Here is a 17,944-nt window from a genome sequence, read left to right on the forward strand (position 1 = left end):
TTTTCACTAGAAATGTTTATTAGTCGGGGGTGGGGCCCAGCTGGAGGTCATTTTTAGAAGCTCCCAGCTGATTCTAATGGAGAGCCAGAGCAGAGAGCCACTGGGTTAGGTCACCTGCCCACCCCTAGACCAGCAGTCACCAGGGTAATGCCATGAACTGACTGGGGAAGGTGGGCCACAAAGTGTGATGCACACACCCTCACCCCAACCGACCAGCAGAAATAGCTCCTGGGACCTGTCAGAGATGCAGATTCTTGGGCCTCATCCATGCCTACTGAATTTGAAACTCTAGAGAGCCAAAAGTTTGTGTTTTAACACGTTTGTCGCTGGTTCTGGTGGATTACTTATGTCTGAGACCTACTGCCTTAGATCAATCAGGCTCGCCTCTGGAGCTGGGGAGGTTAAATATGTTTTACCAGTGAACCCCAGGACACTGAGTCTTTTAATGCTCCTTCCTCCCACTGCCAGGTCAGAACAGGGCAGGGGATCAGCCTCCTGAACCCCCAGACTTCTGGCTGTACAGAGAGGCCTCCTGATTGTGCCACCAAGCCTCAGCCACTGTAACGGGCTCGACAGTGGGCCAACCCAGGATGGGAGGAATCCATCTTCTGTAGGTACCCATTCCTTCCTACCCTGGGGAAACTGGAAGTTTCTGCAGGTGCTAAAGAACTGAAAAGACAGATTTGGTATATACTTTCCTAAAATCACTCTGAACTAGTTTCAACTACTATACAATTCAACAGCATCCTGGAAAAGAAAAAGGCCATTCGGTAAAAACAGAAGAAATCTTCACATGATAAGGACTTTGGTTAATAACAATGTCTCAATATAGATTCATAAATTGTGACAAACATACCATACTAATATCTGATGTCAGTGGGGAAATTGGGTTTGAGCCTATGGGAACTGTGTGTAAATCTTCACAACTTGCCTGTGAATCTAAAACTATTCTCTGTGTGACCCTATGGACTGTAGCCCACCAGGCTTCTCTGCCCATGGAACCCTCCAGGCAAGAATACTGGAGTGGGTTGCCATTTCTTTCTCCAGGGGATCTTCCCGACTCAGGGATTGAACATATGTCTCCTGCATTGGCAGGCAGATCTTTACCTCTGAGCCACCAAGGAAACCTATTCTAAAATAAGGTTATTTTAAATACAACACATTAAGATGTGAAATTCTACTGAATGGAAGCACCTTTGGAAAAAGCTTTATAAAATTAAGCAAAGTTAAATTCTTTAAAATATTCCATGCTAATATAAATTTCACACTGTATTTTTATGATTGATGCCATGTTTTTCGCCAGAGCAAATGCTTTTTAGACATTTTTAACTTAAACAAGAGTTGAATTGGAAAATACTAATGAATATTCCAAATACGTTGCACTTCCCAGAACCTGCACACAGCAGAATTATCAAAGAGCAAATGAGAGAGGCTTAAACTTGTCCATATGCTTAGAAATTATTAAGAACCGATATAGAAAGTTGCTTTCTTTGCCATCCCCTTAGACCTGGAAAGGCGTAGGTAGGATGGCTGGACTCCACAGGGAATGGGACATAATCAGATGCATCTCTTTCTCAACCCAATTCATAGCTGTGAGTTCAAGCACAAGTTCCCTTTAGGAGCTCACTAACTCCATTTAAATGAAATGTACATCCTGTGTCCTGAGGGGTGAATCACACAACCCAGTGGACTGAGGTGTGGCTCATTTCCCATGACTACTCTCAGCACTCTCACTGAATTTACATGGGATTCTTGGAAACACTGGGCTATAATTGGAATGGAGCAAGGGCTTCCCAGGTGGTGCTAGTTGGAAAGAACCCACCTGCCAATGCAGATTAGATGTAAGAGACATGGGTTCTATCCCTGGGTCAGGAAGATCCCCTGGAGGAGGGCAAGGCAACCGACTCCAGAATTCTTATCTGGAGAATCCCACGGACAGAGGAGCCTCACAGGGTGCAGTCCATAGGGTTGCACAGAGTTGGACACGACTGAAGTGACTTAGCACTCATGCAAGGAGCAAATCCTAATTTGTAGCTTGGAAGATTTCTCTCAGTGTCGTCGGCTAAATAATTCATGCTAAGATTTTTGCTTATCTTCCTCTACACCAAGTATCAATAAGGAAACCAAGAGTTAAAATTGTCATTGCAGGTGAAAATGCTATAATTAAGACTTACAACAAAAAAGAGTACTTAGAGAAGAGCCTGGCATGCTACAGTCCAAGGGGTCATGAAAGAGTTGGACATGATTTAGCAACTGAACAACAAAGGGCAAAAACATTGCTATGCCAAGCAAGTGGCTCAAAATAACTCCCCCACCCCCGATCTTATCACATTTGGAATCACTTAGATTTTGTCTGGCATTGTTATGTGTCTCATTGTGCGGTCTTGGACAAGCTCCTTAGCCTCTCTATGCCTCATTTTTGTCATCTTCATAGTGGCAAAAATAATAATTCCTTGGCTAAAAGTGTAACACTTTTAGAACAGTGCCTGGAATATAGTGTTAAAAAGTATTTGCTAAATCAATAAATAAAATCATCCTTGCCCACACTAAATCCATTCAGTTTAATGATAAACCTCTTGATGATATGGCATGGCAAAACACAGAAAAGAATATTCAGATACCATCTTGGAGGGAGGGAAACTCTGGCACAGTAAGACGTTGAAGGAGTGAAAGAAATGTAGATGGTTTTCATCAGAAATAAAAAAGGATGTGATGGAACCATCCCGAATTATCAGCAGAAATGTAAAATGGCACAGCTGCTGTGAAAAACAGTATGGCAGTTCCACAAAACAGTTAAATGTAGAATTACCATGAAAGTGGGAAAAAAATAGTGTTAGTCGCTCAGTCATGTCCAATTCTTTGCCACCCCTTGGACTGTAGCCTGCCAGGCTCCTCTGTCCATGGGATTCTCCTGGCAAGAATACTAGAATGGGTAACCATTCCCTTCTCCAGGGAATCTTCCCGACTCAGGGATGGAACCCAGGTCTTCTGCGTTGAAGGCAGATTCTTTACCATCCAGGAAAGCCCCATATGACTCAGCAATTTCCACTCCTAGGTGTATGCCCAAAAATGTTAAAAGCAAGTACTCAGATACTTACACACACATGTTTATAACAGCATTGCTCACAATAACCAAAAGGTGAAAACAACCCCAATGCCCATCAGTTTATGATAGATAAATAAATATTATATATTCATACAATGGAATATTAGCCATAAAAAGGAATGATCCATGGTACAACATAGATGGATCTGGAAAACATACTAAGTAAAAGCAGCCAGATATACAAGGCCACATATTTTGTGATTCCACTTGTAGGGAATATCCAGAAAAGGTGAATTCATAGAAATTCTAAAAGCAGATTGGTGGTTGTCAGGCACTAGGGAATCAGGGAGTAATTGCTTAAGGGATGCAAGGTTTTCTTTTGGAGTGCTGAAAGTGTTTTGGACCTAGAGAGGCGGTGGTTGCATAATATTGTGAATATACTAAATGCCAATGAATTGTACACTATTTTTGGTGGATTTCACCTAATCCCCTCTCCCCCCACCCCAAAACAAATCCCACATACATACATAAAGAGAATAAGAGAGAGTGCTCTCTTGTAGTTGAGAACACAGAAACATTCCAGGCTTCCTCTTCCACTGACCAGAGATTCCTTCCTTAGGAGAGTCCCTTAATGTCCAGGCCCTCTGGACCCCGGTTTCCACTTTGGTTGGAAAATGAAGTTGGACCACTCAGATCCCTTCTAGTTCAAATTCCAAAGCCAAGAAATTCAGCTTCCTTCTTTTACCCTCTCTCATCTACATGTTTGAAAAATACCTGCCTCTGTACTGCAGATACATACTGGAAGACCACGTTGTTGAAATTAAATTACAGGGAAATTGATTTGTTTTAGATATTAATTGGAAAAGTGTTTTAATATTCATTACAATAATGACACAAATTAATGGACAAATAAGTAAAACAAACGCACTTTAGCCATTATCTTGGTGTTTGCCACTCTGATGTTCAGACTCCTCTGAGCCCGCGCACGGCTCCAGCCTGTCTGCACCCCTCGCTGTAATCACACACTGTGCTTTTTGCCAGTCACAGTATCTCAGGCTCCTCTGCCAAATGCAATGCTGGCAGCCCCAAGTTGATTAGGAGGCCTTTGATTGATTGATAGGTGCCCTTGCCAAGTAGGAATGGGGGCAAGGGATTGAATACCTTTCTAAACTGCCTATGCTTTGCAACCAAAGTAATCTAGAACAAGATTTTAGTCACTAGAACTTGCTCATGGGCTGTTTTGGTTACAGCTGGACTAGTTACAAATTTATTCTAAAATTACAGAAATACAATTTGAATAGTGAGCCAAACTTACCCAGTCCCGGGATTTAAAGCCCTGGATCAACAAGTTGCTTCTGGGAGGTACGGATGTATTTTTCTGTATTTCACTGACCACCATGTCCTCTACCTTCTACTGCGGATTTCTAGTCCTCTGTAAATTCCCTAATTATTCCTAGAAGTGTCAGGTATATCTTCAAAGAAACTTCAGGTAGCAAATTTTCAGCCAGCTACCAAATCTGTCATTCCCCCTCCCCCTCAAATTCAAATATATCTACTTCTGAGGCTACAACAAACCCCAAAGCTGCAAAAAACCTCCAGCCACTGCTTACCAGGGCCCATGTTCAGGCAGCCTCAGACCACTCTTCTCCTGATCACTTGTTATCCATAATGCCCCTGAAGGAGCTCACTGGAGGGCCCATGGTATCCTGGTTAGGCAAGGTTTAAGCACAGTGGAGGAAATGGCCTTCCTCTCTTCTGGTTTGCATCTTCATGTTAGTCCCTGCCGCAAATGAGCAGCCCCAGGTTTCTCTTTAGGTCTCCTGCTCGCAGAACTGAACGTCCTCCTCCACGGCTGGATAACTTGCCCAAAGCCTATGTGGAGGTTGCCATGGCTCAGGGTCAGACACCAGTTTCCCAGTACCTACTTATTAGGCCCCTACTATGTGCTAGGTGCTGGGGGTCCAAGAATGATGGGCTCTTGTCATCCAGGAGCTGTGTGGGAATTTAGACAGCAGCTCCTTGAGGCTGGCCAATCAAGCCATTACCTCAGTTGGTGCATCTCCTGCTGGAAGGTCATACCAACGGTGTCAACTTAGTGCTGCCCTGGCAGAGATCCTCTTCCCTGTGTAAGTAGGAGTTTCACTGGGTTTCTCACTGCTCCTCTTGAACATTCTTCAGTTCTTACCTGACCGCGTGTTTCTGTCGGCTGCTTTCCATCAGTAGCAGCAGCATCCCTTTCCTATTCTGCTCTTAGTTCCTGGCCCAGACTTTGCTCTGTTTTTCCTCTCATATTTCTCCTTTCGGATGAAGAAAAGAGAGGGCTGTGAGCAGGAGAATAAAAGTGTAAAATCTATATGGGATTGTATACAAAATAAACAATACCTGTAAAACCTGTACACTCTTCTTTTTTCTTTTCACAAATGTTAATTGTACTTTTATGAGTGAACTATTTTTTCTTTTTCTGTTTAAACTGAATAAAAGATAAAAATACAGTTAACATTTGTGAAAAGAAAAAAAAAGAGAGAAGAAGAATGTACAGGTTTTACAGGTATTGTAGGACTTCCCTGGTGGCTCTGTGGTAAGGGAGAGTGGGGCGGTGCTCGATTCCTAGATTGGGAAGATCCCCTGGAGAAGGAAATGGCAACCCACTCCAGTGTTCTTACCTGGGAAATCCCATAGACAGAGGAGCCTGGCGGGCTACAGTCCGTGGGGTTGCAGAGTCGGATGTGACTTAGTGACTAAACAACAACAACAAATTTATTGTAACTTGCAACTTAATGTGAGAACTGTACATTCTTTTGTTCAACTTAAATGAAGCACCCAAGTGCAAACTGATGTAAAATTTAAAATATAGAAATGGCTTTGCATGCAATTTATGAATCTTTTTCTCTTGAGTCTGTTCTCTGGTGTTCAGTAGGAAAGAGAATTTTAAAAATCCATTAAGTAATCAGCTTACCTTTGGATAACTAAAAAGTCTTAAAGGACATACCTATGTTGGCTGTTAACATGAATGAGCATGTGGTGAATTTTGAAGGCAGACTTCCAGAACATCATATTTTAGTAAGAAGCTTGAAAGATACATTGATCAAAACATTCACCAAATCAAAATACATTATTTCCAGTATGAAATATGACCCAATATTTCTTCATTGTTCACACCCTTCCTTCACTGAGCCGCCCGGGCCTTGAATATAGTAGGGGTCTGGGAGATGCTTGTTAATTTTAATTAAAATTGGATTCCTCCCAGTCTCTCAAACCTCCCGACCTGGGCCAGACAGCTGAGGAAAGGTGAATAAAGTACCAAGAAAAGCTAGAACGAGATCACTGCTAAAATATTTGTTTCTGGGTTTATTATTTTATTCAAAAGTCTAGGAAGTGACCGGTCTAGAATGTGGCAGTGAACTGCTGTTAATCCCATTTACATTTTCAGAGTTGGGATCCAGGTTTTCAAGTTTGTTATGGGATTTTATGCAAAACTGGGCAAATCCATAGCATTCTAAAAATGCTGTCTGTTCTCCAACTCCCCTCTTGGTCACAAACAAGCCAGGCTAGCGCCGGGCTCGCCCGGATCCTGGAGCTAGGGATAAACCCGGCCGGGTGATGGACTGTGGAGAAGGGCTGTCCCGGGGGCGGTCCCGGGGCGGAGCCTGGGCGGGGCCCGTGACGCGTGTAGTCGGGCCGGCTAAGGGGCTGGACCTCAGCCTCTCCCCGCCTGGGGCCGCCGCCGCCGCACCAGTGGTGGCTCCACATTTCCAAAAGGGGCCCTCCGACTCTTCACTGGGCCAGTCTGGCGCTGAGTCGCGGAGCTTCGCACAACTCCCGCTGGTCCCTAAACGGGATCCCTCCTCCCCAGAGTTGCGGGCAACTTTCCCCTCTCCCTGGCGCCGCGGTGGCTTGGGGACCGTGGCCGCCGCACTTAGCTGAACTCCGGGCCACGATCCCCGCGCCTCGGCTGAGCGCACACGCAGGTCTCTCTCTGCACGCTGGGGGTTCCCAAGCTCGGCTTTGCGGGCGGGATGCCCCTAGGACATATCATGAGGCTGGATCTAGAGAAAATCGCCCTGGAGTACATCGTGCCCTGTCTGCACGAGGTCGGCTTCTGCTACCTGGATAACTTCCTGGGCGAGGTGGTGGGCGACTGCGTCCTGGAGCGTGTGAAGCAGCTGCACTGCAACGGGGCCCTGCGGGACGGCCAGCTGGCAGGGCCCCGCGCCGGCGTCTCCAAGCGGCACCTGCGGGGTGATCAGATCACGTGGATCGGGGGCAACGAGGAAGGCTGTGAGGCCATCAATTACCTCCTGTCCCTCATCGACAGGCTGGTCTTGTATTGCGGGAGCCGGCTGGGCAAATACTACGTCAAGGAAAGGTCCAAGGTAGGACGCGCGCGGGCGCCCGGCCGCTGCTGCAGCCCGCGGAGACCGGGGACGTTCGGAGTCCGTTGTCTGTCGCCTTGGCGGGGCTGCAATCGAACTTTAGTTTTTAAACAAGAAGCAAGAAGTCCGCCTGCCCCCCACCCCCGCCCCTTACGTTTCCATAGGTTATTAGAAACGTTATGTGTGATCTGAGACACGCTCGAACTCATGATCTTAAGTGTCTGCTTTCAAGTCACTTAATAGTGCCCTTCAGCCCTTCATTGTGTTCAGAGGGGATTACAACAAAAGCGCTTTTAGAGAATTCTAGAGACGGTGTGATTTCACAATGTGGCATTTGGTTTGTGGAGTCTGGCAAGTGTGAGGAGAATTTGATCTGTGAAAGAGTAAGGCTCATCCTCACTTTTGAGTGGTGCCCTTGGCTTGTTGCATCCAGGACACTGTTTGATCATCCAGTTGATGTGAAAATTCTCTCCTGGTGCTGAGCCCCAGCCACCACTTACCTTTCCTGTCAATTACTGGGGAAATCCATTCAGAACAACCAGTTGAGTGATCAGGAGAGGGTAGTCAAGTACCTCTGGCAAGAAACCATGTTTTTGTTCACATCTCAGCAGTCATTCCTTAGGTGGTAATTTTTCTTGGAAACGTTTACAGGTAGATTGGCAGAACTATGGGAACATAGAGTACCATAATGTTGGTGCATATACATTATGCTGGGATAGTCCAGCTACTCAAGTGTTTTCTACAAATGATAATCCAACCAGTTTTCCAGGGTAGTTCTGAGAGTGATTTATACTCCTTTTATTGTAGACCCCGTCAAGTGGCACTTAGAGCTGTAGAGAAGTTTTACTTTAACACAGGCAAAACATACTAGTGTGAAAAGGAAGGTGAACATTCACCTATGGACCACTCTGTGACACCGCATGCAGTGTTCTTCAATTTAAGATTGCTCCTGCGATATTAACGAAACACACCTTTGTTGTCTCATTTGTCCCATAAGCTGAGAGGAACACTTTTTATAAAGGACAAATGGTGAAGACTGAAAGTGCATAGAAAGGAAGCGGTTGGATTGATCAAGTAGAACAGGGGAGAAAGAGATTGCAGTTACCTTTCCAGCCAGGAGGACATGGTTAGACTATCTGAAAACACTATTTGTAATAGAATGCAAATAAAGTAAATCTTAGAAGCAAATGCTGCTTCCTGACCTTTGATTGAGGGAAAGCTCAGTTAGCTGGTCTCTGTAGAACATTTACGGTAAAGTGTCTCTTTACTTCTGTCCCATCATTTTGGTGATGGACTAGAGAACCGTTTGTCTTGATTAATTTTGTTTCTGCACTTGTTTTGTAAATGACTGAGCCTTTCGGATGGGGGAGGGGTCTGGCTAGCCTCAGTGCTGTAGAGGTGCTTGTGGCTGCAACCTGAAACAGCAGATGGCTTCTCTTCAGTTTTTCAAAGTTTCTTTCAAATTTTGTTGTTATGAAATTCACTCCCAGCATTATAGGAATGGAATTTGCTCAGCAAGATATCAGAATTAATTGATAGAAAGAGGTCACTAACATATTTAAAAGTTTTTTGTTTTTGTTTTTATTGTAGGTTTGACTTAACAGACAGTTGTAGGGTTTTAGGCTAGAATTTAACTCCACAAATTGAATGAAAAGCATTGTGTACTTCTGAGTAAGGGGGGGAAAAAAGATCTCTAGATATGCTTCTTCAATTATGGATTATCATCTGGGTATAACAAAACTTCAGTTAACCCTTTCAGAAGGGGACAGAATTGAAAAGAGAAAGTTAATCTTTTGGCCAATGAAGAGACCTCTGTCCACACCTTGATTTTCAGCTTTCCTTTAGCTGTTTGGCACAAAGCTCTTTATTTCTGCTCTTTAGAATAATCACCCGTAAACTGGAATATTCCCTGGCCAGCTAGAACCAAATGTAGACCAAGCTTGGGCAAACCATTATTATACTGAAAAAAAAAAAGTTTGGTTTGTTTGTATAAAGAAGTCTCCTTAGTAATGTCTTGTGGCCCCTCAACCTCTTACTTGAAGTTCATTATTGAAGCTTTGTAGAAACACATTTCATTTTTACATGATTTATAGCAGTTCTACCTTAATTTAACCTTATTTACTTCTCTTCTCTCAACTGAATGCCTTACCCTACTGCTTCCCAGGGTGCAGACCCAGTTTCCTGCTTCATCCGCAAAGCAGGTTTTCGGTAAGAACTGAATTTTTAAAAGGAAGAATTTGTACATTTATTTTAAACATTTATTTGTAACTTTTTATTACGGAAAATTTCAAACATATATCTGTAGAGAGGCTAGTGTAACGAGCTCCCATCACCCATTTTCAATAATTGCCAATAGATACATTTATGTATTTTAGACCAGTTGTTTTTTAGGTACTTGAAATTTATTCGTGTTATGCTTATCAATTCTGATTAAGTACTTTTTCCCCTGAGCTTTTAAAGGTCATTGAACAGTGTAATAATGCTTTTTATCTCGATGAAAGAATTACTAGAGGCATTGGGAATAGAATAGGAATATATACTAGTCCTAAAATTGAAATTGTGGAAGCATATGGAAAGAAATATTAAAGGGTTCCTTCCCCTCCCTGCTACAAAATTGTTACTGATCAAAATTTATGTACCTCTGCTTTGTTAGAAAAAAATCCAGGGGTGCTGAAGACTCTCCAGGGAAGACATTTCCAGGATACATAGCAGTATGGTGCCCCCTAACTTCAAGTACTATCATTGCTTTCAGGCCATGAAAAGACTTCTTATCTGTTACTCCCTTTTGGATAATTTTGACCATATCCAAGATAAATATTAGTTCTAATTTGCTTCTCTTGCTTTGGCTGCCTAGATCTTGGACGTGGCTGTCTTCCAGAGCACCTTTAGTTTACAGAACCCAGAGTCCTGTTTAAAGTATCTCACTGTAGACTCACTAGTTAATAACTCTAATAATAATAACTACCTTTTAATGAGCAGTTAGTTCCATCTGGCACTGGGCTAAGCACTTTTCAGACACTATCTGTCTGACTTAGTCTTTAGAACCATAATCTTTGGCAAATTGAGTGATTAAATCATCTGCCCAAGGTGATGAAGTCAGCAGTGAATGCAGTTTGTGACAGGGGTTAGGGATTGGACTTAACCTTGACTAACCTTGTGGCCATAGGTAAGTTTCAGTTTTCACCAAGTGTAAAGTGAAAGATACTACCTTGCAGCTTGAGGGGTGGGGGGATTGGTGAAGAAGCATGAAATAAGATAATGAACATAAAATTCTTAGCGGAGTTCTGAGCCTTCATAAATGTTAAAAGGGGAGATTTAGGATTCTGACCCAGTTCTGTTTGAGCCTAGAGTTTGCTTTTGACTCAGGCTCCTACATTCCCTCCTTTCATTCCCTCAGCATGGGGAATTTTGTTGGGGTAGGGAGACAAAGGTGGACAGGCATCATGCCTGCCCCATTAGAGCTTACATTCACTTGTACTTTTGAGTTGTAGGGTCCTCTGGCTTACACTTGATCAATTCTCCAGCTTAAAAAAGAAAAATACCCAAACATTGAAGTGGGTCTGTTAAGTACATTTGAAAAAGAGAATGGAATGCCGTGCTAATGTTTTCCTACTGTTATTTGCGGGAGACGCATTTATTAACAAAGTTGGTTGTTAGGGTCCCCGACTGGAGTAGCTCTGGATGATGGGGTTATGGGATTTGTATTGTGGATCAACAGGTCAGTCCTCCCCTGGAAACTGTACAGAGAAATGATGAAACAACCATAAGTTGTGGATAACAAAAAATATATCACAAATGGTGGGTTTGTTCCTTCGCTGCTAGAGCAGTGACAGTTTTGGCCCTTCCTTCTGTGATGTCAGGAATATTCATGACTTGATGGAGCTTATTACAGTTGCAAACTGCCTTAAGCAAACCTGGGATAATGAATTTCAAAGAATAGAATCTCTCTCAGGACCCAAGTGCAGGAGATGCAGTTGGGGTTCACAGAAGCCTGGAGCCATGAACTGAGAACCAGAAAGTCCTTAACATCCAGGAGAGCAGGTGTATTAGTTCTTGTCACTGGCTCTCTATGGCCTTCGTATTTGCTTCTCTCCTTGCACACTATTTCTTGCCGTCTCTACCTTCCATCCAGCTTTTACTGATTTCCTATGCAGTTGGCTCAAGATGGCTGCCTCACAATGCCCATTTCAGCCTCAGTTTGTTCTCCACAGAGACTTGACTAACATTCTAGGAACCCTTTTTCATTTCCTGAGAGAAAGTATTATGGTCTCACTGTGGCTCAGAGGATCCATCAGCCTTGGGGGCAGATGGTTGAGGGGGGCATGTGGAATCATACATAACAAATACAGGTTACCAGGGCCTGTAAGAGGTGCAATTCTTAGAGGACAGGGTTTGGGGACTAGACATCATACATGGTGTCTCTGCAACTAAAATCTTAAAAATTTATCTGTTAGTGAGGTATTTCAGGGGAAGGAGGCACTAAATTTTAAAGCATGGAAACATCTTTCTATAAGGATGTGAGGATTCTTATAAAAGGTTTTGTATTTGAAAGTCACTTAGCTCTTGGAGGAAGAAAATAATTTACAGAATACAACCTTAGTGAAGCAAGTTTCTCCACAGGGTGAGTTTTCATAGAGTTCTTTGTGTATTTTGTTGAATGACACTTGGGAACACAGAAAAGAAGGTGTGTATGTATGTTTCCTTTATCATTTCTATTGTTCAATTTTGGGCCACTGGCCACCACAGCCTTGTCTGCTTGCAGTGAAGCGGGAAATCAAGAAGTATCAATTTAATTTATTCATTCACAAATCATTAAATGTCTTACATTACAGTCCATCTGTATGTGGATGGGAGAAAGGAGATGGAAAGGGATGATAAAAGCACCTAAAGAAGTAAGCTGAAAGTTGAGTGGCGTAAAATAGTTGTTACCAACTTTGCTATCTCTTTTTCTGGTTTAACAGGCCACTTTTACACTGATGGGTCATTTTTGTTTCTCTTCTTTGAGCTTTCTCCAGTTTCTCTATTTACTAAACATGAAGTGACCAAAACTATTAGGATTTTAATGATAAAGTTTTTTGCACCCAGGGAGGTATGAGAAGGAGCCCAGCTGGCTCAGTGGTAAAGAACCGACCTGCCAATGCAGAAGATAGGGGTTTTATCCCCGATCTGGGAAGAGCCTCTGGAGGAGGAAATGGCGAATAACACTTAGGTGGGAATTACGTAGCCTGTCTGTGCATTCAACTTTTGGATGTCATGAACTATTTCCCTTTCTGACTTTACTCAGCTCAAGCAAAATTTGTAAATTCTTTCCTGATTTTGGGCTTCCCTGGTAGCTCAGACAGTAAAGAATCTGCCTGCAGTGCGGGAGACCCAGGTTCAATCCTTAGGTCGGGAACATCCCCTGGTGAAGGAAATGGCAACCCACTCCAGGATTCTTGCCTGCAAAATCCCATGGACAGAGAAAGCTGACAGACTACAGTCCATGGGGTCACAAAGAGTCGGACACGCCTGAGCGACTTCACTTCCTTCCTGATTCTAGACTCTAGCTAGAAAAATTTCAGATATTATTCAGATGCATATTATTACAACTCTATCCTGAAAATGCTCCATGTCTGGGAGACTTCTCTGATGAGCTTAAAATTGGGGATGGAGTTTAACCCATAATGAGCAGAGCACATCGGAGAAGCATCTCCAAGCACCCTAGCATCCTGGCATTTGAGGTTAAAGTTCAGAGGACACCTCACCTGTGGACCATGTTTGCTCAGTTTGGCAAGACCTCTACTTTTGACTCACCTTTGTGGCCTCCAATAAATTAAATGACAGTTTGACCTGTGTCTATTGAACACCAAGGAGCAGCTTGCAGGTTAGCACAACAGAGAAGGTTACTAATTCTTCATTAATTATTATAGGTCTAGACTTGATAATTCCTTTATAGCAGTACTCTGTAGCTGTTAACTAATATTGCTCTAAGAAACGAGTGTCATTTTTCTCTAGTGTTTGTCAAATGTGCATGTTCTGACAGTAATGATAGTTCAGATGTATTCTGCTGGGCAACTGCCAGGGGTGCCCAGTGGATAGCTGAATCCAGAGACACTAGAATTGTAAATTCGACAGACAAATCATTTTATGATGCCAGACTAACGAATTCGACTTTGGCAGATTGCCAGGAGCCGTTATTTTGGCTCAGATTCAGAGCTATGTGTCTGTTTGCCAAGCAAGATTAGTTAGCTTGGTTCATTATACGTAGAATTTGTACCTTCTTTCTCTTGATTATTTTGATCTTAAACCAATGTGGCTCTTACCTTAATTTTGTATCATCTTTTGATATTGATTTGTGGGCAAGTTCCTATTCTTGTTTTTGGTGAACTGGTAGTGACCGAGTGTCATATTTTTTACCCCCTGCCCCACCCAACCCCAGCCTTACAGATACATAAGTTTGCAGTTGTTGATTGCAAGCTTTCAGGTCTTGTTCTGAATTCATTTTGTTCCTACTTACTGAGTGTCCTCCAGGTTCAGTACGATGTTAATACCTCCTTAAGTCAAACCAATTTAATTTTAACTTTTTATATTTATAAGATTTTTAAAGGTTACTTTCCATTTACAGTTACTACAAAATATTGGCTATATTCCCTGTGTTGTACAGTACAGCCTGGAGCCTGTCTTACAACCAGTAGCTTGTACCTCCCACTCTCTCACCCCTATGTTGTCTCTCCCCTCCTCCTCACTAGTGACCACTTGGTCTCACGAGCAGCTTGGTCTTGTAATCAACTTCTTTTTTGTTATATTTCTTCATTTGTTGTACTTCTCAGATTCCACATACAAGTGATATCATACAGTATTTGTCTTTTTCCATCTGATTTATCTCACTTAGCCTAATGCCCTCCAAGTCCATCCAGGTTGCTGCAAATGGCAGAATTTCATTCTTTTTTATTGCTGAGCGGTATTCCATTGTATCTGTGTACCACATCTTCTTTATCCATTCATCTGTCGATAGACACTTGGGTTGCTTCCATATTTTGGCTGTTGTAAATAACGCTGCTATACACATTGAGGTTAATGTATCTTTTTAAATTAGTGTTTTCATTTTCTTTGGACATATACCCAGGATGGGAATTGCTGGGTCATATGGTAGTTTTATTTTTAGTCAAATCAATTTTTCATTCTTTAGAGGACGCAATGATCACAGTTTCTCAAATTCTGGAGTAAATGTACCTATCTCATATCAACTCTTATTTTTGTTTCCAAAATGAAACTCAAGTGCTATTACCATATAGAAATAATCCCAAAATACAAAGATTCAAAGAATATGAAAGTAGTCTTGATTATTTGCCAGTGGGAAGAAGACAAATGGAAAAATTTGATTCCAGGTGTCAGTGACATCTATTTTTGGTTTTCTTAGGGCAAATTAAAATTGTTTTGAAGTATTCAAGATAATACTCTTCTTTTCGAGCATTGGTTGGAAATAGTAAAGATGTACTGTACTGTTTGAAACAGTCTGGACATTTGTGGGGAGCTTGCTTGTGTTCTCAAGACACAGAGAACATTCTTCCTGTGCCCCTCCCTCCACGTTCCCTCCACGTCCCCTCCCAGTTCTACTCATCTGTCTAGTCAAACCTGAGGGACTATTACTCAGAAATCTCAATACCCAACACAAAGTTGGCAGTCAGTCTTTTTTTTTTTTTTTGGATGACTTTCCTATGGATATTGTTTTGCAGGTTAATCTGATTATTTTGAAGTAGATAAACAAAACTGTTTTAAACATTGAAGGTTCAGTCAGGAACATGTAGTAGTCTTGGCTATTAAAATCTGGCTATTTTGTGCTGTTTTAGCTTTTGAAGGCTCACTGTAGATACTTAAGTTTTGTCTTTTTTTTAAAAAAACCTAAGTTTTGTCTTTCATAGTATTGTAGAAATCCTTGAGGAGGGAAGTCTTTTAAAGATACCTATTTTAACCAGAAATCATCTGCCTTTGGTTCTTGTCCTCCTTGTGGTCCATTTTAATGTGTTTTGCTAGAGTGTTAAGTAATATACAACCCAACACTAATCATTGCAGTCTCCATGCTCAACAAAAAAAATCAAAAAACCCAAGAGTGCTTTCTCCCCATTGTCCACCACTTACACTGTGAACTTAGTGTGCTATTTAAGTTTCTCCGCTTCTGACCCTATCTGACCTTTCTACATTTAATCTCCCACTGACAGCTTTCCTTCCCTCCAGATCCCTGAAGTGCTAGAAACTGATTTGCCAGGCAAACCAGGCGTCCCCATTGTCTTGTCCTCAAAATCCATCTTAGTGCCTTTCCACGAAGTTCCCTTCTGCTCCCTAGAACTCTGTGGGTGGCTCAACCTGGGCCGCCCCAGTAGGCTTATTTCTTTGGCTACTTACCCTGCTCCTCATTTACTTATAAATTCTTTGACAGCAGAGACTATTAAGCTTGAAATATACTTTTAGTGCCTCCCCACAGTCCTTTACTGTTGACTTAATTTCATCTTTAAAAGGAACTTTGATTTTAAGGATATCAGAGTATCAAAAAGAAAAGTTATAAATATTTTGTTAGGCCAAAAAGAAAGGTTTTCAACTTGGTCCCTAATTTGATGCTAAAGGGTTTAACTATTTTATTACATTAACAGGCTGTGAGGGACCATCTGACAGGAGAGACTTTGACTTTGTAAGTTTTTTTTCTCAGTTCTGAAAGTCTATGCTTTGCCCTAAAAAGTACCAAGTTGCACTCAGATTCTGGCAGCTCGTACTTAGTGGTCTGACTCAGACAAGCCTGGGACCATGAGGCTAGGACCCCAGCTTCTGATCCTCACTCGGTCTCTAACAAGTAGCATCTCAGGACCTCAATTTCCACTTCTCTAGGAAGGAAGTCAATTTTTATTTTTATATTTGAACTTAATTTTAGTCGGCACCTTACTAGGCACTGGGATGGACATTTTATATTTTATTTTGTCTCACTGTGTTCAGTTCTCTGAACCTCACTTTCCTCATCTATAACATGGGTACAATAATAAATATCTACATCCAGATGATAAGGAATTAAATGAAAACTGAGACTAAGATTTCATTTGAGAGAGCAGATAAGTATTTTCAGTGCCTCTGATTGCATTCCTGAAGAAGAGATCTGACTCTATCAGCAGTCACACCTCAATGCTGACATGACAGTAATCCTCCGCAATGCTACAGAATTGCAGTTGGAATGTTTCCTGCAAATTTCAAGAATCATGCTGCAAAGCCTGTGCCAGAAGCTGCCCTGTAGGAATGCCTCTTACTCCCTGCTCTACCCATCACCGCCTGTTCTCTGAGTTAACTAGTTGTTGTTTGTTGTTCAGCTAAGTCGTGTCCCACTGTTTGCAACCCCACGAAGTGCAGCACAGCTGGCTTCCCTGTCCTTTACTATTTCCCTGAATTTGCTCACGCTCATGTCCACTGAGTCAATGAAGCCATCCAACCATCTCATTCTCTGTCACTCCCTTCTCCTCTCCCAGCATCAGGGTCTTTTCCAATGAGTCGGCTCTTCACATTAGGTGGCCAAAGTATTGGAGCTTCAGCTTCAGCATCAGTCCTCCTAATGAATAGTCACGGTTGATGTCCTTTAGGATTGACTGGTTTGATATCCTTGCAGTCCAAGGGACTCTCAAGAGTCTTCTCCAACACCACAGTTCAAAAGCATCAACTCTTCGGTGCTCAGCTTTCTTTATAGTCCAACTCTCACATCCATACATGACTACTGGAAAAACCATAGCCTTGACTAGACGGACCTTTGTTGGCAAACTAATGTCTCTGTTTTTTAATATGCTGTCTATGTTGGTCATAGCTTTTCTACCAAGGAGCAAGCATCTTTTAATTTCATGGCTGCAGTCACCATCTGCAGCGATTTTGCTGCTGCTGCTAAGTCGCTTCAGTCGTGTCCGACTCTGTGCGACCCCATAGACGGCAGCCCACCAGGTCATAGCATTTCTTCCAAGGAGCAAGCGTCTTTTAATCACTGTCCATGGTGATTTTGGAGCCCAAGAAAATGAAATATGATACTGTTTCTACTTTTCCCCTATCTATTGGCTATGAAGTGATGGGACTGGATACCATAATCTTAGTTTTTTGATTGTTAAGTTTTAAGCCAGCTTTTCCACTCTCTTTCACCTTCATCAAAAAGCTCTTGAGTTCCTCTTCACTTTCTGCCATTAGAGTGGTATCATCAGCATATCTGAGGTTGTTCATATTTCTCCCGACAATCTTGATTCCAGCTTGTGAGTTAACTAGTGCAGATGACTAATTCTAATTCCCCTTGACTTTTTATCATTTAGGCTGAGGCATTGCACATAAACTCTTGGTTTGTCACAAAACAGCCATGATTTCTCAAAGTGTGGTTGTTGGAGCAGCAGCACCAGCCTCACCCAGAAACCTATTGGAAATGCATAGTCTTGAGCTTCTCCCCAAACCTAGTGAAACAGAAACTCACAATCCTCCAGGCATTTCTCATACAGGCTAAAGTTGGAGAACCACTGAGTGAAATAAATATGAGGAGGCT

At 42.4% G+C, this 17,944-nt stretch overlaps 1 protein-coding gene across 4 annotated transcripts in view; it reads left to right on the forward strand.

Moving 5' to 3' along the window:
• EGLN3 (egl-9 family hypoxia inducible factor 3) overlaps positions 1 to 17,944 on the forward strand; it is a 457,661-nt gene that overhangs the window by 418,655 nt on the left and 21,062 nt on the right. For 2 of the 4 annotated variants that reach the window (XM_081547999.1, XM_081548000.1), the window contains one exon: positions 9,584 to 9,627. In XM_081547999.1, coding sequence (XP_081404125.1) covers positions 9,584 to 9,627 — 44 coding nt within the window. Of the gene's footprint in view, positions 1 to 6,756; positions 7,420 to 9,583; positions 9,628 to 17,944 lie in introns of those variants that run through there. The other 2 variants (XM_081547998.1, XM_081548001.1) reach the window with 2 other exon arrangements.

The sequence above is a fragment of the Giraffa tippelskirchi genome, chromosome 12 (genome assembly GCF_054371585.1).
Source record: "Giraffa tippelskirchi isolate mGirTip1 chromosome 12, T2T-mGirTip1v1.2.pri, whole genome shotgun sequence".
Lineage (NCBI taxonomy): Eukaryota > Metazoa > Chordata > Mammalia > Artiodactyla > Giraffidae > Giraffa > Giraffa tippelskirchi.